This window comes from Nannobrachium achirus (assembly GCF_963921795.1).
Source record: "Nannobrachium achirus genome assembly, chromosome: 2".
NCBI classification, from domain to species: Eukaryota; Metazoa; Chordata; class Actinopteri; order Myctophiformes; family Myctophidae; genus Nannobrachium; species Nannobrachium achirus.
The window spans coordinates 60,361,670-60,389,283 of record NC_137811.1 but is presented as its reverse complement, the minus strand read 5'-3'; the positions used below and the strand labels follow the sequence as shown (position 1 = coordinate 60,389,283).

Sequence of the window (27,614 nt, the reverse complement as noted above, 5' to 3'; positions counted from 1 at the left end):
ATAAAGACATGACAAAAGATATGAAGAGAAGGTGTAAAACATTGTAATATGTTTTGTTAATTAATTTCACAGTGAATAAAAACCACAAATTCATATTTTTTTCCAACAGCATTGTTTTGGCAAATGAAATCCAGCGACAATGTACCATGACATAGTATGAAAGCACAGAGTCTTGGTCCATTCGACAGAGGAAGACACCGATCTGGATTGTCGGGGATCATGAGGGGCATTTGTGCCGAGATGATGATGACGACAACGACAAACCAGAGAAACAAGCGCTAAAATATTTCGATTAATCACTGAGATCACAAGAATGAAAACACACAACTCTAGATTTGGTTGAACACAACCAAAGAAACAAACAAAAAATTATAATTATGAATACAAAACAGGGGGAGCAGCACATGCATACAGGCACAAAGGGTGAAATTAAAACCATGCGACTGAAGAACATAAGAGTCGCAATACTGGCTTCCTGGTGTGAAGTGAGAGACATTTGATTTATGGTAACAAGTAGCCTAGCATCCTAGCAAATAAAACCACTAGTGGGTGATTTGACACAAACTGTAGGCATGCAAACTCCATGTGAGCATCAACGAGAACAGTTAAAAAAACAAGAAAAAATGAACCTGAAGCCAAGCTGTGCTGCCAGGCGATGCTTGAAGACATGCAGGCATCACTACTTACAGCAGTGGTTCTCAACCTTTTCAGGCTGTGACCCCCAAAATAATCATATTTTAACTGGGGACCCCCCACCCTGACGATCACCAAGAGTTGAGGCATTACATTTTGTATAACACGGTTCTAAAGCGAGGCGTTGTGAGCATGTAGATCGGCTATTTTCACAATTTCTGCCCCTAATATTTGACAATTTGGCCAATGTTTAATTTGTCATTTTAGAGTTACTAAAAAGTCCTTAAATTGTCACATTAGAAATGCGCATATACCCTCTTATATGCACTTAAACTTTATGTTGGTTTGTATACAGTTGAGTGAGAAAACAATTTTGCACATTAAGTTAATCATCTGGGGACCCCCCAAAATAATTTGGGGACCCCCCTGGGTCCCACAGGTTGAGAACCACTGACTTACAGTACATAGTGTCCACTTGTAATTTAGGTCCTGCAACATACTGATGGCGTGGAATGAATTACTGATACCATCATGCATAATGTAAGCGTTATAATGCAGACCTTTAATTAGTTCCCCCTCAATCATTTCTCAAACTCAAAATGGTTGCTCTTTGGGCAGAAACCCTGCATGTCCGTATGTGATCTTTTTATGTTTTTTAAATTTTTACCACCCATAAATGAATGCCCTATTTTATACTTCACCATGACAGTGTCGCGCAAAGGTAGTGAACACATTGTGATGCGATGCATTGTTAGCTTGTTCCTCTGTTAATTATTTAAGATTTTGAAAAAGTGGATAACTTGGCCAAAATAGAGACGCCAGATTAAAAGTGGTTAAGTCTACCTTAACGGCTTTAATCAATGAAAAGTATTAACAAGAGCTTGTGAGTAAATAATTACTAAATTGAAACCATTTTTCCATTATACAAAAAAGGATTTGGACCTACATAGGTTTCCGCCCAGACTACGATGATATTACAGAGGGGGACAAAGCAGATTGGACGTGTCTCGATTATCTCACCCGTGTCCCGTGTCTCGTGTCTGTGACACCCTCAACAGACCCTTTCTGTTTTTACACTCTCTAGAGTTAAATCAACACCCAGGACTTCTGCTGTGTACGAATGATTGCCCTCAGGTGTTTAGATAGTTTAAAAACAAACAAACAAAAAATGATAGCAGCCACAGGTGTACAAACAAGGAGTAAAAATCACTCAATGTCACAATGACACACAAAATAATCACAAACATTACAAATGTACAGTATCTCTGATAAAACGCAACTCGACAGCTTGTACAGTGACGAGCAGCTGTAGGAGATTTTACAAAAAAAAAAAAAAGTGCATCGACTGTGTGCTTGCTTTGATCCAGGTCAAAATTCAAACCTCTCCGGACCATCTGGCCTTCCTTACTGAAGAGGGTTTGCATTTAATCCCCGTTCACATTCCTCTTTATTCAAGTCATAAAAACAAATACGGTGAACACTAACACCTGTGATGAATGTAAATAGATGAGTGATGATAAACAATAGATTATCTATCTAGTTAGAGGGAGCATCAGCCTTCCCCTGCTTATAAAGACTTATTATACTGCGTAGGTTCCTGTGATATAAGATCTGTGATATGCTGTACATAATGTCTCTTCATATTGAAATGGAGTACATACAGTAGTTTGACGCCAGGACCTTCAGGCTAGTTTGAGCCAGATTCACGTTTTCAATAAATGATATACTGTATCGTACGATAATTGTAATTTGTAATTTACAGTTAACCAGCGACAATGAACACTGAACAGACATCCAAATCTCTGGTGAGCAATACTGCATTGCCCTTTTTGCTCTATCATTCATGTGTGCACGCACGCACGCACACGCACGCACACACACACACACACACACACACACACACACAAATAGCTGTGGGTCTCAGAAGTCAAAAGCCTCATCTATACTTAGTCGTACAACGGTGGGCCACTCTGAAAATAGCCGATCTACAAACTTAACACGTCGAAATGTAGATATGCTATTTCCGGCACGGGACACCGACGTACGATGGAGTATAAAATAGGCATGACAGTACCCCCTTGAATACTCCATGATAACACTGCATGAACCTGATTCCATCCCAAGTCCCAAGTTCAAGTCTCACCGTCCTCGTCTGTAGTCCCTCTGCTATAGGAGTGTTTTTCTCTAACAGTTAAAATCCACCAGGATTCTGCTCCCTCCTCCCTTTCTGCCAGCTCCTTGCTGGAAGCACAGGAGAGAGCCTGGTAGCCTTGGGCTCCGGCTCCTACTGGCTGTCCATGCCGTTGGATTTACTCCTCTCTGACGCAGCCCCTCGCCGTCGGACCACCAGGCCGTCATCGTCTTCATCTTCCAGGTCTCCTGAAAGAACACAACGTAAACGGTTACACATCGGCACTCCGAAACATCGCTATTCCAACCACCACCTGAACCTAACCTTAACCTCAGTAAAACTATCGCTGGTGAATGCTAACCCGGTGAGAGTAGCTAACCTGCCGACGCTGGTGAATGCTAAGCTGGTGATCGGAATGGGGATGTGTCGGAATGGAGACCCGCCCCCATGTAAACCGGTGTTTCTCAAACTTTTGCATTTCAAGGTCTTCCCTTAACTCTGACAGTATACAAATGGAACCAAATCCATTTGTTTCCATTTGTATACTGTTACAGTTACAGACTTGTAAGGGTCAATTTAGAGTCCCGCCCCAAAGGAACCTAGAGAGTCCATGGAATCCACTTTGAGAACCACTGATGTAAACTACTGTAGACATGTATATTTTGCAGTGGTGGAAAAAGTGCTCAAATGTTTTACTTAAAGGTCCGCTGTCAGCCCCAAAATTATAATAGTATGATACAGTAGTTCATGTGGTCTCTCTCCTGGATCTCTCTGTGGATCCTCAAACAGTCTGAAACTGTCTCAAGTGTAATCTGCCCAACAACAGCTGACCAGTACAGCAAGTAGTCATACAGTCAGGCTATACAGACAATTAATTTGATTGGCTTATAATTGCGCATCCCCACAATGACATCATAAAAATATTAACTTGTTAAGATGATTCTTAAAGTGACAGTAACCCTTTAGGTGACAGGCCCCCTTTAAGTAAAAGTATCAATACAGCAATGAAAAAGTCTGGAATTCAAAAGTAGGACATCAAAACGTAGGAGGCTAGTGGGCCAACTGATATGGAAACAAAACACATGTATTCATTCAAACCATTTATTCTCGAAAGACATTGAGGTTGCCCTAATTTGCAGTGTCGTCGAGATACATCAAAGTACAATCAATATTCACAAAACAAGTTTAAAAACAGTTGCAGACACTAGTGGGTAGATCTGCAATCAAAGTTAAAATGCCCATATGTTATGGGAGAACATGAATTTAAGCTGTAGGTTGGGGCATTAAAGCAAAAGGCTGTTTTCCCCAGTTCAGTGTTTGCTTTGGGGACCTTTAGTGTGACATACATAAAAGCAAAGCCAACCACTAGGGGTCAGGCAAGACAGGCATTGAAAAGATAATGGTGGTTGAATAAAGAATTGCCCACAAAAAAAAAAAAAAAAAGGATTATGGCAGATGAACGTGTTCTTTCACAAGGCTATTTTTTCCACTGTAGATGATTTGCAGCCGGGGAAGATAAAAATGTAACTGTACCTTTAAATCCTTCGGACATGTAGTCACCAGACTCTGCGTAATTACTGTCCTCACATTCTGAGAGTCTCTGTGAAAGAAGACACCACACACAACCCATTAGGATCTTACTGCATTAGAATCACGCACAATACCTCGCTTGGTCCTTATAATGCATCCATTGATACAATTATCTAAGTCAAGGGTCTTCAACAGGGGGTCCGGGACCCCTAGGGGGTCCTCAGAGTTACTACAGGGGGTCCTCCAAATCTTTGAGTGATTTTTCTCTTTTTTATATTAACCAATTGTACCCTAGTGTCCATATACTGAGAACTTTAGCCGAAAATAGCCAATCTACAAGCTCCCAACACCGCGTTGTGAGCTTGTAGATCGGCTATTTTCGGCAAAGAGGTTTGGTGTAGAGGTGAAAAAGAGCAGACTAAGTACAGAGTGAAAGGTCAAGTTTATTCTAAGTATTGATGGATCAAGTGGTTAAATATCTGAAAACACAAATTGTCATTAATCCAAAATACACTGATGATTGTGCTGTTAAACAGTGAATAGAATCTCTGAAAAGGTTTTTCCCTGCTTCATCTCTCTCTCAACTAAGGGGTCCATGGCCTGAAAACGTTGAAGACCCCTGATCTAAGTATTTGCATTGCCAATATGCCGCCACCCCCTCCAAAAAAAAAAATAGTTATAAGTATAACATGTTCTTTTTGTAGTACAGCACATGCTTGGTAGGACTAGTATCTGTTATGCATGTAGTAAGTGTGTCAGTGTATCAGTGGTTCATTCTCATTTAAGAAGTGAATGTTTTCTAAATCAAGAAAAAGACCCATAACCCGCCCACATCTGTCAGTCACTGAGATATGAGCCATTATGTCATTTTGACCTTGACCTTGATTGTGACCTTGACATAAACCATTTAAACCCAGTATACTCTGTGGACTGTGGACCCATGGGTATATCCTTCGCCCCTTACCTTTTTCCCTTTACACCAAAACTCTTGCCCGAAAATAGCCAATCTACAGGATAGTCTAGTGATCATTCCCTCAAGGTTTCCTTAAAATTCAGCCATCTGTTCTCAAGTCCATTCTCACAGACATTAGTGATCATAACTTTGGCGGAATTTAGGTTAATAAGTACCATCAACAGAGTTAATATGTACAGTATATAGATAAGTATCTCTTGCAGGAAAAGCCCCTTTGAGTGTATATTGACTGAGCCACACCCATCATGGGTGAAGTCGGTTGGGCTCTTATTTTAACTCTAAACACTGGCCCAGGTGTGTAAGCTAGCATTAACTTTCAAGCCAGTTTTTATGACCCATATATGGTGTTTTGTGTATGGGCATACACAGAACACCAATAGTTTGACGTCATGTCACCGGTTCGACCCTTGAGTCTCCCACCGTATGTGTCACAGTTTCCCTGAGCAAGACACTTAAATGTCCCCCCGTGCTCATCAGAGCAACCATCAGCTGGGTGAAATTGTAAAAGAAATATCCCCTCCCCGAGGACCAGAAAGTTATTAATTCTGTCAAAGGACACAACATCAGTCTAAAGCAGTGGTTCCCAAACAGTGGGTCAGGGGGACATTTGAAAACAAATGTTGAAGAAAATAGCCGATATACAAGCTCACAACACGTCGCATTGGAAACCACTGGTCTAAAGTCACAGTTACTCATACCTTCCCTCTTGGACCATAGTTTTCTGCACACCACACCATTCCATACAGGCATAGGAATGTGATGAATGCCTGAAATGAAGCAAAAGACAGGTTCTCAATTAGTCAAGGATCAACAAAGGGACGACACACACACACACAAAGCAGTGTTTTATGTTTGTAAAAGCATATCGTCGCTGTCTGGCAGAAACCAGCTATCTTTTTTCCCCCTTTTCATAAATCAGTGCTATTGAACACCCGTTACGTCTGTGTGTTGGTTAAAATATATTGAAACGTTATGTTTAATGTTTCAATATATATTAACAAAATGTTAAAATTTCATAATGGTGACAGCCCCTACATATTGCGCAATGATGGTACCGTGACACCCCTACTTGTGACTAAATATTAACTACAGTGGATCCATTAGAACAGTGGTTCTTGTGTCCAGTTCCTGAAAGTAACTGTTCTGGACATAGAAGGTTTCCACAGGACAGCGGTTGGTACATTACTTACCACGCACACCAGCCACAGAACCACATACAGTATCTGAGTCTTGGAGAACAGATCGTGTCCAAACTTCACACACGCCAAGGCCTCCAGGAAAGCAATGGCCCTGCACAACACAAGGAGAAAAACACACCAAGGTCACCCATGCACGCACGCACGCAATCCCTAACCACTACACGAGTAACCCTGACCCTTTCTCACGCACGCACGCACGCACGCACGCACACACACACACACACACACACACACACACACACACACACACACACACACACACACACACACACACACACACACACACACACACACACACACACACACACACACACACACACACACACACACACACACACACACACACACACACACACACACACACACACACACACACACACACACAGGGTATTCTGGGCTCTCTTAACTCACCTCCCATGGAGGTGGTGACACCAGTGAGGGAATGTGAGAAGACACATATGTGTGACCTTGAGGGTACAGTAATATCTAATGTACACACAGCGGAGGCAGCCTGGCATGGCACTATCTACAGAACATAACACTGTCGAGCCTGAATTATACTTAATGGTACAGTGGTGTCCCACGCCGAAAACAGCCGATCTATAAGCTCACAAGGTCATCAGGACGTGGCGCTTTGTGATGCTGTATATCGGCTATTTTTGCACGACTCATGGCCGTTGCAGTTGAGCACTCTACCTGACCTTCAGCGATATGCACATTGAGTCAACATTGAACTACAGATAGCTTTTGTGGATAAATAAAGTAAAACCAACAAGTGGCCCAGACTGGCACCTAAGCTCTGAAGTAGCCTGTGCGCGCAATGCGAGTTCGAGTCCCCTTTCCCATTCAATAGAATTATTGAATGCTTTAACCAGTGAAAAATAGCAGATCTACAAGCTCACGAGCTTGTAGATCTGCTATTTTTGAAAAAAAAAAAAGAATTTTGACCCGATTCTATAAGTGTCTTTTGAATCCTTCTAAGATTTATTTTTTTGTTTCTATGTCAGCAGTCTGGCTAGCCATCGTCAAAGAAAAGGTCCTTTTCACTTAACTGGATTCTTGAGAGACTACTATGTCAGTGGTTCTCAAACCTTTTTCATGTGAAGGACCCCCAAAATTATATGTATTTGGCCACGGACCCCCATCTCAAAATGCACTGTGAGCTTGTATATCTGCTATTTTTCACTGGTTAAAGCATTCAATAATTCTAGGCCCATTTAATGCCTGTCCATCTCTACTTTCCACTATAAATAAAGGTGAGAGGGAGTTAAAACGCCTGGCCTGACGTTGCAGATCGGTTGACAACCACTATACAGCAAAGCCCCTGTGCACTCTCACTTACACCATCACCAGGTTTTATGCAAATACAGCAGAGATGAGGTGCAACTGTTAATCAATTATAAAACATAATCAATAATCAGTAATATAATAAAATAATTGATTAATAAGCAGCTGATAAATTTTTTGGGCATGTAATAGGTGAAAAGTCTCAAAATAGTAAAAATAAGGGGGCTGGTGTGTGTGTGTGTGTGTGTGTGTGTGTGTGTGTGTGTGTGTGTGTGTGTGTGTGTGTGTGTGTGTGTGTGTGTGTGTGCATGCGTGCGTGCGTGCGTGCGTGAGTGTGCAGGGGTTGACACTAAGGTCTCAGAGGCACTTGCCCATCGGGCAAGTACAGATCATGTTCTACTTGCCCAAAGGTCATGCCCACTTGCCCGAAAAGTAAATCGTCCATTTAAAAATGATAGGTAAGATTTTAAAACGCTGAATTTAACACATATTTCTTTACTTTCTGGGTCTGTGCGATAAAAAAAAGTCATACTGTACCTCAATACTTCCAAATCCAAATATCTACATAGCTATAATTGAATATGTCTATGGTTTCACACTAGTTATTTATTTTACATTTTAAGTGTATCAACAGTAAAAACAGCACATTATAGGTAATTATTATTTTACATTCCACAGACCAGAAGACAGAGCGCTCTGGCCACGTTCAGGTGTTTAGACAGATATCTGGCGTTGTGTTTATAGACTGTTGTGTCCGCTCTCAAATGAGCACTTGTCCGGTCGGGCAACCTGAAAGCAAACTTCACCTGCCCGAAAGTTTTATTTACCTGCCGGGGGCAGGTGGGCAAGCCTTAGTGTCAATCCCTGGTGTGTGAGTGAGTGAGTGAGTGAGTGAGTGAGTGTGAAAATAGGCAATGATATCATTATCATTGATATAATTGATTTTAAGAAATAATAATCGCTATGACAATAATGGGCAGTCACAGCCCTACAGCAGAGTACAACTGTGGAGGTCATCAAATGACAGGATAGAAGTCAGAACTTACCCAAACACCCAGCACTGTGTGCCAACCCTCTTACACTGGGTGTCTGTAAGGTATGCATAATACTGCCTAGAGCAACAACAAAAAGACACAGAGTATGCAAATGTTAGCAGATGTCAGTTGTTTTCAATACAAAGTAAGATTATTGATTTGGCAGCATGTACACAGTAACAAGTGTGTAGGCTAAAACATAATGGTGAAAATAAAACATACAATAAATACAAAATTGTGTTAAATTAAAAAAGAAAAAAAGTTCACTAAAATTAGACCATGTTTAAAGGAAAGACTTCCAACCATTTTGAGAAGATTATTATTTTGTAAGCTTTTCCATCTGCTTTCTTCAAGAGGCATATTGAGTATCTAACACTGTTGTCATCTACAACAGGGGTCTTCAACGTTTTCAGCCCAAGGGCCCCTTAGTTTAGAGAGAGATGAAGCAGGGACCCCCACAACCTTTTCATAGATTCATCGTTTGACGGCACAATCATCAGTGTATTTTGGATTCATGTCAATTTGTGTTTTCAGATATTTAACCATTAACTTGACCCTTTACTCTGTACTTAGTCCACTCTTTTTCCCCCTCTACACCAAACCTATTTGCCTGAAAATATCCGATCTACAAGCTCAGCGCGAGGTGTTGAGAGCTTGTAGATCTGCTATTTTTGGCTACAGTTCTCAGAATATGGACACTAGGGTTCAAGTTGTCAATATAAAAAGCATTGGAAGGTGTGGAGGACCCTCTGTAGTAAATCTGAGGACCCCCTAGGGGTCCCGGACCCCCTGTTGAAGACCCCTGATCTACAACATGGAGCCATTTTACAACACGTCTGCTACACAAACGGCATGCGTCTTCTAGTTGGCGGCTCCTGTACCTGACTGTGGGAGCTGTGATGATTCCAATGAACAGGATGCGACAACAGGTGAGAGCGTGGCACGCAGGGAACACAAAGATGTGCTTCAGGAAGAACGTGTTCAACTCTGTGAGCTAGGAGAAGAGAGAGGCAGACATAAAGGTAAGAGGTGTGTGTGTGTGTGTGTGTGTGTGTGTGTGTGTGTGTGTGTGTGTGTGTGTGTGTGTGTGTGTGTGTGTGTGTGTGTGTGTGTGTGAGAGAGAGAGTGATAGTCGGGGCCTTAGGGAGATAGAATGGTAATTTCACTCTAATCAGTCTAAAAGCGCAAAATTTTGCACAGATGTAGCCAAGGGCATGCTCTAATGATTTAGCTAGGGCGCCCGAGTTTGCGACCTTCAGGGTCGCCACAGCGGCCAAATGAAGTTGGGCTACCATCGACTTTCTATACAGGAGGAAAATAGTAATACACAGAAAAACTTTTTTTTCTGGGTATTTAAATAGGATGTGAGGGGTCTAATTAGAAAACAATGGTTTAGTGATGAAAAGTGAGGAGTCATCACTTTTCACAGTTTTGTGGGTGTTTCCTGGGGCCATTTATAGCCCAAGGAATGTTTTTTGTGCAAAACAAATGCTTGCAATGGATTCAGCATCATGACAAACCCCTAGTTAGACCCCGAAGGTCGCCGACTCGGGCGCCCTAGCTTAATCATTAAAGCGTACCCTGGGCTACATCTCTGCAAAATGTGGCGTTTTTAGACTGATTAGCGCGAAAAAACCCTAAGGCCTCTGACTATGAGAGAGAGCCAATGATAGTCTACAGCAGTGATACTCAAACTCCGGCCCGCAGGCCACTTCAGGCCAATTCTAACTGGCCCACCAGCTCAATGTCCTCGAAGTCACTCATCTAACAACAAGCTTTAAACTGAGCAGATTGGACCTTCCATTCCAGAGATAATCGGCCATTGAAATCGCTGATTCTTTTTTTTTTTTTTACCAGTGGCTCTGCCCGACTAATTGGCATACCCAAAACGACATTGAGATGTACTGTAGCTCTACTTAACAACTGCATCATTAGCCATTTGGTAGCTAATCAGTCTGGGTGATCTATTTTAAGTAGATTGTTTGATTTTATTTTCCTTATGCATAACTATCTATTTTCACAAGTTTATTTTCTGTAAAAAGCCAATTGTGTTGAATGTGAGCCAAGTCATAAATAACATTGTGATACAATTGAAAGAAAGATGTGCTCAGCTATACTTTAGCGTTATCCCACTTGATAGCAGGCAGACAGATAAGACAACAACCCAGACAAATAGCAGACAAATGTACATTAGTTTTAGTGTTTGTGTGGAATGTGCTAATAGCACAGAATTATTAAAAAGAGACAAAATGGAACAAATTGCTTTGATTACGAATTGTGTCATTGACAGAATATGAAAGGAATTTTAAGGCATAAAATAATGCACACTGCACTTGTCTTACGTTATGTGGAAATAAAGCAAATAAAAGAGAGAAGTTATCAAGTAATGTCATTATATCAACTGGCCCGTGGCCCCTTCACATTTTTGGAGCTGTGTGCAGCTCCCTATACGTGGCTGTGTGGGTCTGTGTGTGTGTCTGTGTGTGTGTATGTAGCCTGACTTCGGCGCGTAACTAGTGCCGCACCATTTACGCCACTCGCGCAATATATACATCAAAGTGTGCGGCTCGGCCGGGAATGGTGTTCTATTACCTTTCGTTCCGATCCGCCTTACCATGCCGACGTAATCGGCAAAAAACGACGCTTAATTGTCCCCATTGACTTATAATGGGACAATGCAAGAAATCACTTTCAAGTATTTTTCTCTCGTAAACCATAGGAGCTACAGTTTCAAACCTCGGAGAGGAGATTGATAATGATTTTAAGAATGAATCGAAAAATAATTACATCACTCGGCCTCATGGTGGCGCTATAACGGCCCACTTTACGTTTTGCCCCGTAACTCTTGAACCGTAGATCGGAAAATTAAAATTCTTTTTTCCCTGGATTCCTTGGGTCAAGACGCATCTCCCCATATAGGCCACGCCCATTTGCGCCAGGATAGATTTTCCGCCATCTTGAATTTTCTCCAAAACACACTTTTTGCTCCTTTTCCTACATATTTTCTTCAAATGTCACAAAAATCGGTACACATGATCTACACACACACACACACACACACACACACACACACACACACACACACACACACACACACACACACACACACACACACACACACACACACACACACACACACACACACACACACACACACACACACACACACACAGCTCCACTTCACACGGGTGTGATTTTTGTAATGTGGCCCACAAGTTCCTAAGTTTGAGTATCCCTGGTCTACAGTAGATACCCCTGGAAAGATTCTCAAATAAATTAAAGGCCTGAAAAGCTTTCTTGGAGAAGTAATTAACAGAGTCTTCAGTATTAAGCAATCTCTGAACCCTTTTCGGTACAGTAACAGGAACTTGGTTTGGCTCCTCCCCTTTCTTAGTCCACTTCCTCCCAGGTGCTTCTGTGTTTATTCCTACGAACAACACTACATGTTTAATGCAGTGGAGTGGAGATTAGCATTAAGTTCGTTCCAGGTAAGTCAAAATCAACACACACAGAGAGTCCCAGTTCCTGTCATCAGCATTGGATAATGGATAGAATGGATAAGGAGGCAGAGCAGCTTGCTGCCTTCTTACTGCCTCATTTGGCCTTAAGCCTGGGAGAGGAGCTAAATGTTGCTCACACTGAGAGCTCCCCACTATTCTCCTCCTGCTCACACCCACACAGGTTTGTATTACTATAGTTGTGACGATAATAACATCATCTTAGCTGAAAATAACCAAACATTTGCAAATCTACAAGCTCACAACGTGACTCAAAACACCTCTCCCCTTCTCTTCTGAGGACTGGGAAAATTGTCCTCACATTTCTCAAATTGTACTACTTTTGGGGACATTCATATAGTAAAAGTAGACATAATAAAAGTAGACATAATAAAAGTAGACATAATAAAAGTAGACATAATACGAGTACACACATCACACACACACTCCAACTCCAATTACTCGCAAAGACTAATAATTACTATTTAGCCTCTCCAGAGTGTTGGAGCGAGGGGAGAGGATGTTTCTATTTCATCACTGCACAAAAGCGGGGCCAGGGAGGAAGAAGGTCTGCATTGATCGCCATGGCAGCCAGTATGGTGGACAGATAGGGAGGTGGGGTCTGGGAGGTTTGGCAGCCCTAGCAAGCTAGGAGAGCAGTGGGAAAGCTGACTCAAACATGTCCGTGGTTTCGCCTCGGCCAGAGAGTGGGCCAGGGGGGGCACTCACTTGGGGATTTTAAGACACCTAGAGAAGGCAGCTTTCTCATCCTCACCTGCCAGATGATCATGAACAGATAGACTCCCATCATGCGCTGCAGGGAAGACTTGGGATCGAACCATCGCACGTATGTCCAGCTGGCCGGGGTGAACTGCAGTGCCGCTCTCTTGATCTTCCCCGTCGTGGTGTGGATGTCCCTAGATGAGATCACATTCTTTATTGACCCCATATTACTATTTGTGTCATCTAACTGTGCGTATGTAGACAATAGTATGTGGTAGTGTAAAAATACATGTACGTACTGCATTGGTTCTTGTTCCAGGGATAACAAGAACTATGTTATTAGTTAATATAGCATGGCAATCATTTTAATCACTTTATCCATTTATATGCTGGCTATGAAAAAAGAGCAGATCTACAAGCTCACAGCGCGTCAAGGCGTACGGCGGTGCGACCTTGTACATCTGCTATTTTTGAAAAAAGAAAAAAAAAAGATCTTCTCTTCTGGGGGTCCCTGGCACAAAACATTTTCAGATGGGGGTCCACGGCCAAATACATAGCAATTTGGGGGTCCTTGACATGAAAAAGTTCGAGAACCACCGACACAGTACACACACACACACACACACACACACACACACACACACACACACACACACACACACACACACACACACACACACACACACACACACACACACACACACACACACACACACACACACACACACACACACACACACACACACACACACACACACACACACTAAACAGGACAGTGGCGGTAGAAGAGAGGGACATGGGAGAGGCTATTACAGACGGGAACACAATACGTGTTAGGCTGGTACAAAGGGTGAAACATGAACAGAAAATAATACCAAAACATAAATCATTAAATGCACTCCACCCTGTCCCTGAGCACCACCTTGGATTAGGTTTCAAAATGGCATTGACCTCTTTGGCTGGAGCCAAAAGAGGACTATTTTTCCATTGATAAAATAATAAATAAACTCCTATTTCAGCGACATTGTACATCTGCTATTTTTTAATTTAAAAAAAGCAACAAAAAAAAGTCAGATAGGGGTCCACAGCCAAATAACATATCAATTTGGGGGTCCTTGTCATGAAAAGGTTTAAGAACCACTTGATTCAGAGGGAGACCATCACAGGCCATATTCAATTATACTGAATCACATTCAATGACACCAAGTAGTGTCCAAGGGATCCAAAATGTTTCCATACCAAGGACTCTCAAATAGTTTGATAATGCAAATTGTACTTGAAAATACGGACACCAGGATACCCGACGACCTTTGCTGCGTGTCACTCCCCATCTCTCGCTCCCGTTTCCTGTCTACCTACTGTATGTCGAATAAAGGCAGAAAATCCCCCCAAATAAAATATATATATCTTAAAAATCTAGTGTGTTATCTATTTCGTTTTCATTCCAATTAGACATTAGAAAAACGTCATGGCAGAGGCACAGTGGCGCAGTCGGTAGCTCTGTCGCCTCATAGCTAGAAAGTCCTGGTTTCGATTCCGGCTCTCCCCAGGTTGGCAAAGAAAAAACACACAGAAAAGCTGTGTTGGTGGTTTAAAATCCTTTTGTTCAGAAGATGGGCATTTGGGGAAATGTAATACAGTACATCCCAACAACACTTTTCTTGGCTAATCCTTATGAAACATTGCCTGGTTTCTCTTGGATGTTTCCACAAATGAATCCAATTTAAGCAGGGATAACAGTTATATCTGCTAAAACACAACATCTCTAAAACATCTGTGATGCACATTGCACAGTATCTATCAAGCCTAGGCAGAATAAAACATGCACTTCTTGAAATCAACAGAGATTAGCAAGCCGGTTAAAGGACTGACATACATTGAATGAGATTTTTTATTATTATGAGGTATAGCGGCCACATAATATCCAAGCTGGATTATTCACAATAAATACAGATGTAATCCCTGTAATGTAATTCATTATTTTCCATTTAATTTTGTTTGTTTTTCTGGGGTGGGATTTGAGCAAGCCTCCTCTAATAGATTGCATGCCCTTTATTCATATATGCAAATTACAAGCTCAGGGTTTGAGAAAGGAAAAATCTATCAGGCAACGCTCAACACGGCGACTCGCTCACTTTAGCTCGCTCGGCGGTGACTCACTTGGCTCAAGTCTGCGCTTGAGACGGCGCGCCTCCGTCATCTCCACCCAAAACAAGCACTTAACACTCCCTTACGAGTATTGTGTACGAAAACAATAATCGTGTACTGTTGAATGGAGAAGTACAGACACAGGCTGCGGTCTCTCAAGGCTGAATTCCTCCCAGCCAGGGGTGTCGCAAGGGGGGGGGGGGGGGGGGGCTTAATTATGTAATACTTCAACTATTGAAAAATAGCAGATATACAAGCTCACAGCAAGCTTGTAGATCTACTATTTTTGAAAAGTTGTGAAAATGTGCAAATCTTTGAATATATGTATTTTTTAAGTAAACATTTGTAACTCAAAGGCCTAGTCCACACCAAGACGAATCACATACGAATTCCACCTCCCGGGTGGACCTCTATGCCTCCACACGGCCCCGTGTAGAAAAAAATCTCTGCCCACATGACACGACAAAACGCGATAAAATGTATAGGCTAGTCATGTCTGTCAAATATTGTTTTAGTTCAAGCCAGGCAATAAAAAGCTGCGTCAATAGCCTATACTCTGCCTACACAATAAAAAGCCATAGGCTATGCTACAGTATACCAAGTCGGGTCAGACTTTCTTTTTTTTTTTTAACAGACTGTAACCCATGACATTTGTGATTTGTCCCGAAATCCTTTTATTTCCGAGGTTCCGAGAGAACCGACCATTGATTATTAAAGCCCATGCATGCCTCTGCCTCGATCCACGCAGACGTTATACAGCTCTCAGTCTGTTCATTCTCCTCATCAGAATGCACACATTGATTGATTCATTGCTTTATAGTTCCTAGTGGTTATTTTCACTGACGTACAAAAATAGCCAAAACTGAGCACATTTCGATCTGTTAGGGCAAAGCTCATTTGAAAAATGTATCAAGAGTATATAAAAGCCTTTTAAAATGTTATATAATATTGGAATGCTCAAATAATCAATTACATCATGCTGCAAACTAAATCTAGGTCAGATCAATTAACTCCCGCGCACAGCTGGTAAGACTGGAGTCCACTGACCATGATGCACTAATGCTCTCATCAAACCATAATTTATCCTATTGTATTATCAGCCAACATATTATTACGGTAAGCCTACTCTGCATGCTCCATCCATGCTCTCACCTCAAAATGGATTTAATTCTTCAAATGACCGGAGGAAGGCAGCGGGCAGTAACGAGGTAAAGAGTGAATAAAAGTTAATAAAACTTAGCTGCGAGTGCGACCACACTGACCACTATGCCACAATGTGACAGTCAGGCTTCCCAATCAACGCAATTTGCTTATTTTACTTGTTAAAAGCAGCATGTGACAGTAATAGTATGGGTGAAACATTTAACATTTTTATAAAGTTAATATCTCAATAATTAAAAATATATTTAATAGAATAACCAAATGGTATTTTCAAAACGAATAGTGGTTTACAAACCGTTAGGATACCTGAATATTCACGCACATCCCTATTCCTTTATTAACAGTTTTAAAATTCAGCACAAGTTCACAACAATGCCTGCATGGCTATAATGCAGTGAAATGAATTCTCCGCCTCCACGCTTTATTATGCTTATATCCTTTGACACAGAGAGAATAAAATCATACAGAAAATTAAAACAGACTTCTCTTGGGGCGCCCGCTGGCCTAGTGGTCAAGGCGAATACCACATACTGGGCTATGATGCCTGCTGGCGTCGCTGGTTCGATTCCCGAACCGGACGACCTTTGCCACATGTCATTCCCTATCTCTCTCCCCATTTCCTGTCAGCCTACCTGTCCTATCAAATAAAGGCATAAAAAGCCCCCCCCCCCCCCAAATTAGCCTAATTTGAATTATAACAATCGCTGACTTATAATGCAAGTGCTGCCAGCCTGTCAGTGCTCTTTTCATAGCCATAATTTGACCAAGAGAAGAGGTAGTCGCCTCGCAACAATAAGGGATGGAGCTCGTTATTTTTTATTGATAATGAGCACCTAATTGCTCTTCATAATATGGATATTCTACAGAGACCACGGGATTCTCTCATAGTAGCAAGGAGGAGCACAAGGTGACGTAACCAGGCAAAGAACTTCTCCGTTTATGCTGTCCACATGGTAAAAGAAATACGCCCAGGTAACAAAAATGCACTGCAGCCGGAGTTTTGGAAACTATTCGTCTAGTCCTCCGTTTTCATGCGTTTGCATGTGGACACTCATGGGTAATCGTGGCTTTACCTCCCCGGTCAAATGAAATTCGTCTTTGTGTGGACAGCCCCAAATTTTGCTTCTGGGGGGTCCCTGGAACTAAATATTTTGAGATGGGGGTCCATGGCCAAATACATATCATTTTGGGGGTCCTTCACATGAAAAGGTTTGAACAACACATAGAACACGACATAGAAACAAAAGGATTTGAAATATTCAAAGACTTTTTCAAAAATAGCAGATCTACAAGCTCGCATCGTGGCACGCTGTGAGCTTGTAGGCCTATATCTGCTATTTTTCAATAGTTAAAGCACAAACAAATGCGCTCCAAGTGTAAATGGGTTAAATCCCCTCCCCCTATGAAGAACATTCATGGGGGGCCTGCAGTGAATCCTTGTACCGAGGGCCCAGAATTTGGTGTACACACTTGTATATTGTGTGTGTGTGTGTGTGTGTGTGTGTGTGTGTGTGTGTGTGTGTGTGTGTGTGTGTGTGTGTGTGTGTGTGTGTGTGTGTGTGTGTGTGTGTGTGTGTGTGTGTGTGTGTGTGTATTCGGTTTTGGCCAAGAGTATTCCTTTCAGAACATCCCTAGTTGTAAAGAACAGTGTAAAGGTACATACTTGATACTGGCCCAGTGGTAGGTCCTCATCTCCAGGAAGCGGCAGACGGTCATACCCATCCAGATGCCTCCACCATTACACAACAGGATGTCCAGGATCACCTGGTCCCACCAGCACTCGGCGAAGTTTGGCAGCAGATGCATGAAGAAAAGCTAAGGATAGAAGGAAGGACAATTCACAGGTATGTGGTTTTCAGCTCCGAAGTAGCCTCCCCCAACACCAGCGGAAACACTTTAAAAGACTATAGAAGGAGTTTTTAATTCTAGGAAGAGAATCTGTTTCAGTCCAGGCACTATGAGGACCTGTGTTCCAGCACTTTAATTACAGTGCCACGTTACTTTAATTCTTCTGGGGAAGAATGAACGGCCCACCAGTTGATTACATATTACATATTACCTAGCCTCGGAAACCCAGGCTTTTATTACCTCCTAATTTCACTTGAGCTGGTGTGTGTGTGTGTGTGTGTGTGTGTGTGTGTGTGTGTGTGTGTGTGTGTGTGTGTGTGTGTGTGTGTGTGTGTGTGTGTGTGTGTGCGCGCGCGCAAGAGATTCATTATGACCACCAATGAATTAATTACTGAATGCTTTGATAATACAAATAGTTATTTTGCCATGGAAATATGTATATTGAATGCTAAATAAATTGTCCTAATAACAATATATGAAAGTTATAATATATATATATATATATATATATATATATATATATATATAACACAGAGACTAGATTACACACATTTACATGCTCATATAGGTCTTAACTGAGCCAGATCAATTATCTAGGTCTGAATGACAGTGGTTATGCTCACATCCACAAATCCATGCATTGAATACCAAGGACCTCCGTAAAAGGACTTATTTGGGATGCTCCTTTTAGGCAGGGTGTTTAACTGTACTTGTACTGTACAACATTTGTATTGTATTGACTATACTTGTACTGTTCTCCATTTTTGTCAAATAAAATATTCAATCAATCAAACGTAACGACGGATTGATTTTTGTTCACACAAACTGTGGACATGATGAATGAGGGCCATTGTTGAGCTTGGACACCCAGTTTGAAACTAGGACAATAACCGGTCCAAACCGTGATGTCTTGTCACTGTGTGTGACCAGACGTGTGCGTGTGTGTTTACCTCAGTCATCTCCCAAGTAATACTGATGGTCCAGCAGAGTCCATAGCTGCGGATAAGGAGGGCCTTCATACCCCAGCCCCAGAAGTGACTGAACGCGAAGATGTCGAAGTGGCTCAGGATTCTCTCCCACGTGATCACGTGGCAGTTCACCGCATACTCCTGCACGGGGTGTGGTAGAAATATTTAAAAACATAAACCCTAGCGTGAACAATTCTGGGGGGCGAACATTCAGCAAAAGCAACCAATCTACAAGCTGTTGTGTTGTGAGCTTGCAGATTTGTTATTTTCTGCGAATGTGTTTAGTGTAAAGGAAAGAAAGGAGGGGGTCTACCGTTAACGAAGTACAGATCGATCTCAGAAAATTCGAATATTTTGTAAAAGTAAATATTCTTGAAACATTCATATATTTCTTGAAACTTTCATATATTCTAGATACATTGCATGTTCAGTGAATTGTTGAAATGTTGAATTGTTATGGCATACAGCTCATGAATATCAAAAGTCCATATTTCTAAATATTACAATATTACACAAGACCACTCAAAACAAGGATTTATATCAGAGAAATTTCAACCTTCTGAAGTCAGAGTTGCTTGAAGTCCAGTGGGAAGTTTCTACAGCCAGTTTGATTTGTGGTTAGAGTTTTTTTAACAAAATATTCTAATTTTCTGAGATTGATCTGTATATATTGTTTAAGTGGTTAAATGGCAATACTGAATATTATTGCTTTCTTTATTATAACAAATACAACATGAGGCAACATGTGTCACTCATTTTGCATCATGTGACCTCTAAAGATAGACCTGTGGGCTAGCATGTTCATACAACTGGTCAAGACCTAATAAAAGGCACCATGGTAGAGTCAGAACAAAATAAACCACACCTAAACGTAACTCTTTTTATTTATAATAATTTTTATCCCACGATTTTGTAACCCATTTTTCAGTGGGGAGTTTCCCCGCGTGGAACACATTATTCCAACCAGTTCCTTTCCCCTCCATCAGGCGCCCCGGCTGGCCAGGGGGAGGCAGAATAGAGGATTAATAGAGGATACCAGGATTACTGCATGTTTTTTGTGAGGGTACCTACCCTAGGAGACACGGGGAGAACATGCAAACTCCACACGGAAAGGCCCTTATGCCAACCCCACCTAGGGTATGGGCACTGATGACGCGGAAGAGAGAACACACCCCCAACGCCCAAAACATCCCCGGCGTGAATTGAACCCAGGTCCAAGGACTTTCTAGCTGTGAGGCGACAGCACTACTGACAGTGCCACCGAGCCCCCTCTAAAGGTAACTCTTTACCGCACAAAGGATTCTGATACGATTTGCCGCCGGAAACGGAAAGCGTCTTCTGCCGACAAAGCTGCCGTCGGCAGGTTGTCGGCAGCGGATCTGGTCTTATATCAACGGTCTTATGGGCAACTGGACTTTCTCAGTTTTGATGAGTCGTCCTTGACCCGTCTGGAGGGAAGAGGGGTTTTGTTTTGGTGAGAGGAAAGACTGGAGAGGAAACTCCGGTTCCTAGATTCTGTCCATGAAACAAGCAACCATGTCTATGAAAACAAGCCCAAAAGAAGCGACCCTTTTCACCACTTGAGCTCTATTACATCAGCTATTATCTAAAAGAATCTTGAAAGCAAGGCAAAATAAGCAACTACACTTCAGAAACAGCCCAAACTAAAGCAACCCTCAACTAGCGACTTTACATGAAAACAAGACCAACATCACTTATAATGAGCAGACCTGTCAACACTGCAAACCAGCGTTGCAAGCTACCGAGGTGTCATCTGTATGCGATGTTCCGTCGCCCGACTTTTAAATGCCAAGATTGCCAACTAATGCCAACAGACTACAACAGACTAGCAATTTGAAGTAGTATATTTGGTGTGGAGACACCTTTAGCCAGAGGGAAAGGCAGATACATTTCAGATCAAAATTATCACATCTTCAAATGGTTACTGGACTGGTGCATCCACCACAATGAGAGAAGCTTTGTATTGGGTAGGTGTGGGGGGATGGGTGTCCTCGTGGGACAGCCTGTTAGTAATCAAAGCAAATACATGTAGGCATAGACGGAGTCACACAGTCATCATGAGTCATGGGTTTGACTCCAGTTTATGACCTCTGTCACATGTCAACAGCATGTCTTGTCCTTCCCCCACTGTTTTGTCTCATAACAACTTGAACCCTAGCATCCCTAACACACTAACAATACCGGATCTACAAGTTCACGGTGCACAGCAACGCAACGTGTTATGAGATTGAGGATCAGCACTTCAGCAGTTTTCGTCGTATAGAGATTTTCCATATAGGGGAGAGCGGATCAAGTACAGAGATGACCCTGTTCAAGTTGGCCACTTAATGTGGTTAAAGTTGACCTACAAAAAGGATTATGATTTATAAATGTACAATGTTATAAATTGATCAGCACATTACACAATGCTAAAACTTATAAACGTTATAAAACCTGTGACAAAAGATCTCCATGAATTCAAAGCTTCATGGGGTGTGTAATTCATAGAAAATACGTTTCAAACAAACAATTTAACACAAGGGTCTTCAACAGGGGGTCCGGGACCCCTAGCGGGTCCTTAGAGTTACTTAAGGAGGTCCTCCATATCTTTGTGTGATAGAAACTTTGTTTCTCCTTTTTACAGTAGATTAATCACTTGAACCCTCGCGTCCATATTCTGAGAACTTGAGGCGTTGTAAACTTGTAGATCGGCTATTTTAGGCAAAGTGGTTTGGTGTAGAGGGGAAAATGAGCACACCAAGTACAGAGTGAAAGGTCCAGTTTATTAACTATTGATGGTTCAAGTGGTTAAATATCTGAAAACACAAATTGACATGAATTCAACATACACTGTGACTGATGATTGTGCTGTCAAACAATTAAACGACATGGAATCTATGGAAATGTTGTGAGGGTCCCTGCTTCATCCCTCTCTCAACTAAGGGGTCCTTGGCCTGAAAACGTTGAAGACCCCTGATTTAACATTGAGGTGAGGTGCCCATTGGACCAGTATGTATCCCTACTCACCATGACATCTGCTTCCCGTTTGGCGTAGCGCAGGTTGGGGTCCATCCAGTACATGACATTCATGACTTGCTCCCAGTTCAGGAAGATGATGAAAACCAGGAAGAGGAAGTAGAGAACACTTAACCCTGCAACAGGCACAAGGAAAAGTGGTCACATTTACGGTTTCGGTTGATTTTGAGAGGATGACGTTTTCCCCTTTTATTTTTATTTTTAGTGTGGTTGCCCCTCAGGGCAACCAGATAGTAATTGTCCGACTTTATTGCATCCTCCATCGTCTCCTAAGTAAACTTTTTTTTGCCGTGCAACTCCCCCCAACAGTTTTGGTGGCACGTTATAATAGTTTAATTTATATATACATTTATTCAGGAATTCATTTTCTCTGTTGACTTTAATTTAAGTTTTAACTTTAAACGTGAAGATGCCTCACATGAGACTGACACAGTATGTCAAAAAATGGGCTTTCCAAGACATGGGCTTAATATTGATGACATCAGGGATCTCCATAAATGGGCATAAAAGGGACCAGGGTTGACACAGAGATCTCAGGGTTAACCCAATCTGGCTAGCCATCTTCAAAGAAAAGGTCCTTTTCATTTTAGTCTGTTCTTGAGAGATGAGGGTTAACCTAACCCTCATCTTTCAAGTTTCTATTGTTAGAGCAGGTGTCTTCAACAGGGGGTCCGGGACCCCTATGGGGTCCTCCTCAAGAGTGACTACAGGGGGGTCCTCAAATCCAATCTTTTATATATTAACAACATGAACCATAGTGTCCATATTCTGAGAACTTCAGCCAAAAATAGCAGATCTACAAGCTCACAACGCCTTGGGAGCTTGTAGATCGGCTATTTTAGGCAAAGAGCTTTGTTGTAGAGGGGAAAAGAGTAGACTAAGTACAGAGCGAAAGGTCAAGTATATTAATTATTGACAGTTTAAGTGGTTAAATATCTGAAAACACAAATTGACATGAATCAAAAATACACTGATGATTGTGCTGTCAAACAATGAAACTATTATGGAATCTATGAAAAGGTTGTGGGAGTCCCTGCTTCATCTCTCTCTCTCTCTCTCTCTCTCAACTAAGGGGTCCTTGGCCTGAAAACGTTGAAAACCCCTGTGTTAGAGCATGTTTTGTTGCTGTAATAATACAACACAGTATGATGAGTACATTAAAACACCTGAGGCATGAACGCACAACCTGTCTTTTAACCACTCAAACCCTATACACTTAATTGTGTCAAAGTGTGAAAATGAGATTGTGGATTGTCTATTTTCTCAGAATGTTTGCCTGTCCTTCTGTCAAACGTTGTATGACATACCCAGAAGGGGGACACAAAGGTTCAAGTGGTTAACAGACCTGTGGCAACAACACTCACCAAAAACGATCCGCCATATTGCTGGATGAGGTCTTGTGAAGGGACCTAGGGGGATGAAGTCAGAATTGAGTGCATGGCTGTACACTGTTGTTACACATAATGTTAAACCCCAACTCATTTCTCATCATTTACCCTGACACATACAAGCAAACATGGACACATCTTCATGTCAAGCACCCAATGATGTACAGTATATGGCCAGATTGGCCACAGACAACAGTATATGGCCGCAGACAATCTTTTGAGAATAAATTGTGCCAGACAAGAGGAGGAAGAAAGCCATGGCGAGAATCTAGTTTTAACCTGATGAATCTAGGGTTGTTTTTGCCATCTGATTGTATTAAACAACATCAAACTCACCAATATTGCGGCTCTATGGGAAGCTTGAATTATGCTCTTTCTATCTGCAAAGTGTTTGTTTCAGAAAAATCCACCATAGACATGTTATGAGCTACTTTCTGTCAAGAAATTCAGTTCAGGTGATTTTTGAGCGGTGGTTACACCGTCTCCTATACGTGGCCGTGTGTGTATGCGTGCGTGCGTGTGTGTCTGTCTGTATGTAGCCTGCAGGCCTGCAGTACCTTTTATGACCACACATGTTAAGGGAGGGGCGCTGTTGTTCAGGCCAGGCCAGACCAGGCACACACACACACACACACACACACACGCACACACACACACACACACACACACAGGGGGGAAGGGGGGGGGGGTAAACCACCGCTCAGTTCACACGGGTGTGATTTTTCTAAGTATTGGAGTTTGGAAGTGCTTGTGGGAAGTCACTTAACGGTCCTGTGTACCACCTGGTTCTAAATGTTACATTGCGGTATTGAAGAAAAGCGCTTCCAAAGTTTAACACTTAGAAAAAATCACACCCGTGTGAAGTGGAGCTGTGTGTGTGTGTGTGTGTGTGTGTGTGTGTGTGTGTGTGTGTGTGTGTGTGTGTGTGTGTGTGTGTGGATCATGTGTACCGATTTTTGTGACATTTGAAGAAAATATGTAGGAAAAGGAGCAAAAAGTGTGTTTTGGAGAAAATTCAAGATGGCGGAAAATCTATCATGGCGCAAATGGGCGTGGCCTATATGGGGAGATGCGTCATGACCCAAGGAATCCAGGGAAAAAATATTTTTAATTTTCCGACCTACGGTTCAAGAGTTACAGGCCAAAAACGTAAAGTGGGGTGTTATGGCGCCACCATGCGGCCAAATGACACAATTATTTTTTATTTAATCCTTGAAATCATTATGAACCTCCTCTCCAAGTCTTGAAACTCTAGCCCCTATGGTTTGCGAGAGACAAATAATTGAATGTGAGTTTTTGCGATTCCCATTATAAGTCAATGGGGAAAATTAATTCACTAATAAATTAATATCAATTAAACTATAGAACCTTTCTCTTAGAAAAGTAATAGCCCACGATTCCCGAGTAAGCCGTTCGATTTGACATATGGCGCGAGTGTGTGGTGGCAAAACTGTGGGACTAGTGGCGTGCCGAAGTTTAGGAAGTTCAGGCTACATACAGACACACACACAGACAGACAGACACACAGACAGACAGACCCACACGGCCACGTATAGGGAGCCTGTGCTTCACACAGCTCCAAAAAACATGTCTGCCTGGATTTTTTGACAGAAAGTAGCTCATAACATGTCTATGGTGGATTTCTCTGAAACAAACACTTTGCAGATAGAAAGAGCATAATTCAAGATTCCCATAGAGTCGCAATATTGGTGACTTTGGCGTTGTTTAATACAATCAGATGAAGTTGCAACCCTAGATTCATCAGATAAAAATCAAACCTCGGTTCGAAGTGGAGCGGTGAATCTGAGTAGCTATACCCTGTGTGTGTGTGTGTGTGTGTGTGTGTGTGTGTGTGTGTGTGTGTGTGTGTGTGTGAGAGTGAGTGGTGAGTGTGCCTGGCCTGCACAAAACAGCGCCCCTCCTTTAACTAGTGTGTTGTGTGTGGCCACTCAAGGTATTGCCAGACTACGGACGGACGGACACGGCCAGCCAGCCAGCCACCCACATACCCACGGACATACCTGTCTATTGGGAGCGCTTTCACCGCTCCAAAAAGAATCTAGTGTTGCAATTTGTGGCTACCTGGAAAGCAGACTTTAAACCGATGATGATGATAATGTGCCAGACAAGATTGTGAGCTTGTAGATTGACTATTTTTGAACATCCAAAATATAAAATATGCCTTTTAAGTGTTTACACTTAAAACAGTGCCTTAAGTTGTGCATGCTTTCATTTTTCAAAGTCATACGCATTAATGCATTTTCCCTGAAATGTGACATAATGCTACTCATATATGATTTGGATATTATGGCTTTGTTTCTACCCACCGTTGGGAAATGCCAGGACACTTATAACCAGGAAGAAGGAGACGACGAGGATGAGACCCACCCACAGGTTGTTGTCAGGATTCCCATCGTCTCTGCACAAAATGACAGGTTGAAAAAGACATCACATTTTCATATGATAGTCGTGAAAATAGAAATATACATTTCCACAACAATATAATTTATACACTTTCGCATTTCAGAACTAGGTATACTGAAGCAATCATGGAAAAAAATTGTTTGAATTGAACAGGCTGCAAAGCATGCATAACCTTGGTTACTAGTTAATCCAGCTCGCCAAAGTAAGCAGCACAAATTAGTCCATATTTGGACCATAAGGCAACATCACTAAGCAAGCTCATCTTCAATATTACAACTGAAAGGGAGTTCTTTTAATATCCTATAGTGAAGAAGGTCTATGACCGAAAGCTTTATATAACTGAAAATAAAGAACTTGATTTTGCACAGTTTTGAGTGTGCGGAGACTCCCTTTCATTTTTCATCAATATCCGATAGTGACAAATTCCAATTATTCTTGTGTTCTACTACAGCATTACTGTCATTTCCTCCAGTTTAAGTAAGGTAAATTACATAATTTAGGAAAACACCAGAGTTTAAAACTAGTCAAATCCCCACCCACCTACTCCCTACTGAGGACTTATGAACCCTCCTCCTCAACACAGTCATCTACTTCCTCTGGTGTAACATCCACAATGTTAAGAAACATTTTTGGTTGCATCAGCAATGACTATAATCTCATCTCAGAGACTCTTTCCCACACACAGTTAACAAACCATGTCCAGAAATAACACATCCCTAACCTTGTTATCCATACTGTCCTTTTGCCAACTTGACAAGCCTATCTCATTTCCTGTGGTCGTCAACAGTAACAATAACTGCACATTGCATGTGTTGTTCATGTGTGTCGTCTGTGAGGCTAGTGGAGACTGGAGACCACCAGATGTCTAGATCAAGGGGTTCTAAAAGTGGGGTCCAGGGGCCCACGGGGTCCTCTTTGAGGGAGGGGGCTAAAAAGAAATGTGTCCTTGAATCGAAAAAGTTGGACAACCACTGCCTGGTCTAGCAGGCCATCACGATCCGACCAGCTTGGACACGGCGTTGTTTTGATTGATTGAGGTATTTATTAGAAGCAATGCATAGTAAACGGCACAGTTCACTGATACAAGGTCAACTAAAAGGAAACTCGGATAAAGGCAAAGCTTATTTCCGTTGAGATCCTTCTCTTTAACTGACATAACATTGAATGACAGACGGATAGAACACAGTACTACTATGCAGATATCTTAAGCAAAAAAGGAAAACAGTGCAAAAATAAAAGTAAAATTGGGGGTCAATAGGGGAGGCCGGGAGTGTTTGTTGTTGTCCAAAAACCAGGCAGGCAGCATCCTCTTTCTGCTGCTGCCCCGTTAGCTCAACGCTAGCCTTCCCTGCTGGGTTTGTTATCATGATGATGTCCGGGGATCTTTGATCTTTCTTACCGTGTAAACGCAAAATACATCAAGCTGAGCACCGTGCATGTGAGCAGCGTGATGGTGTGCGGCTTGTAGAAGAAGTCCAGCGTGATGTCCTCGACCTGCTGCTCGTTCACCATTCGGAAATGCATCCTGTAGTTGACATCATCTTTGCTCAGGGTACGGGATCCGCTGTAAACGGACGCCATCGTTGCCCCGGAGTGTTGCGCCGCTCCTCCCTGCCTCCTCCCTGCCTCCTCCC

At 42.1% G+C, this 27,614-nt stretch overlaps 1 protein-coding gene across 1 annotated transcript; it reads right to left on the bottom strand.

Moving 5' to 3' along the window:
- Positions 1–88: 88 nt before the first annotated feature.
- Positions 89–27,561, bottom strand: ptdss1a (phosphatidylserine synthase 1a; the record flags this gene model as incomplete). The annotated part of the gene is made up of 13 exons (XM_080737912.1): positions 89–3,012; positions 4,298–4,364; positions 5,966–6,034; positions 6,458–6,557; positions 8,800–8,865; positions 9,669–9,781; positions 13,060–13,201; positions 17,980–18,131; positions 19,115–19,273; positions 22,160–22,284; positions 23,533–23,577; positions 25,884–25,975; positions 27,380–27,561. The coding sequence occupies 13 exons, from the start codon at positions 27,559–27,561 to the stop codon at positions 2,918–2,920; spliced, it is 1,407 nt and encodes a 468-aa protein (XP_080594038.1). The 3' UTR covers positions 89–2,917.
- Between the last annotated feature and the right edge of the window lie 53 nt (positions 27,562–27,614).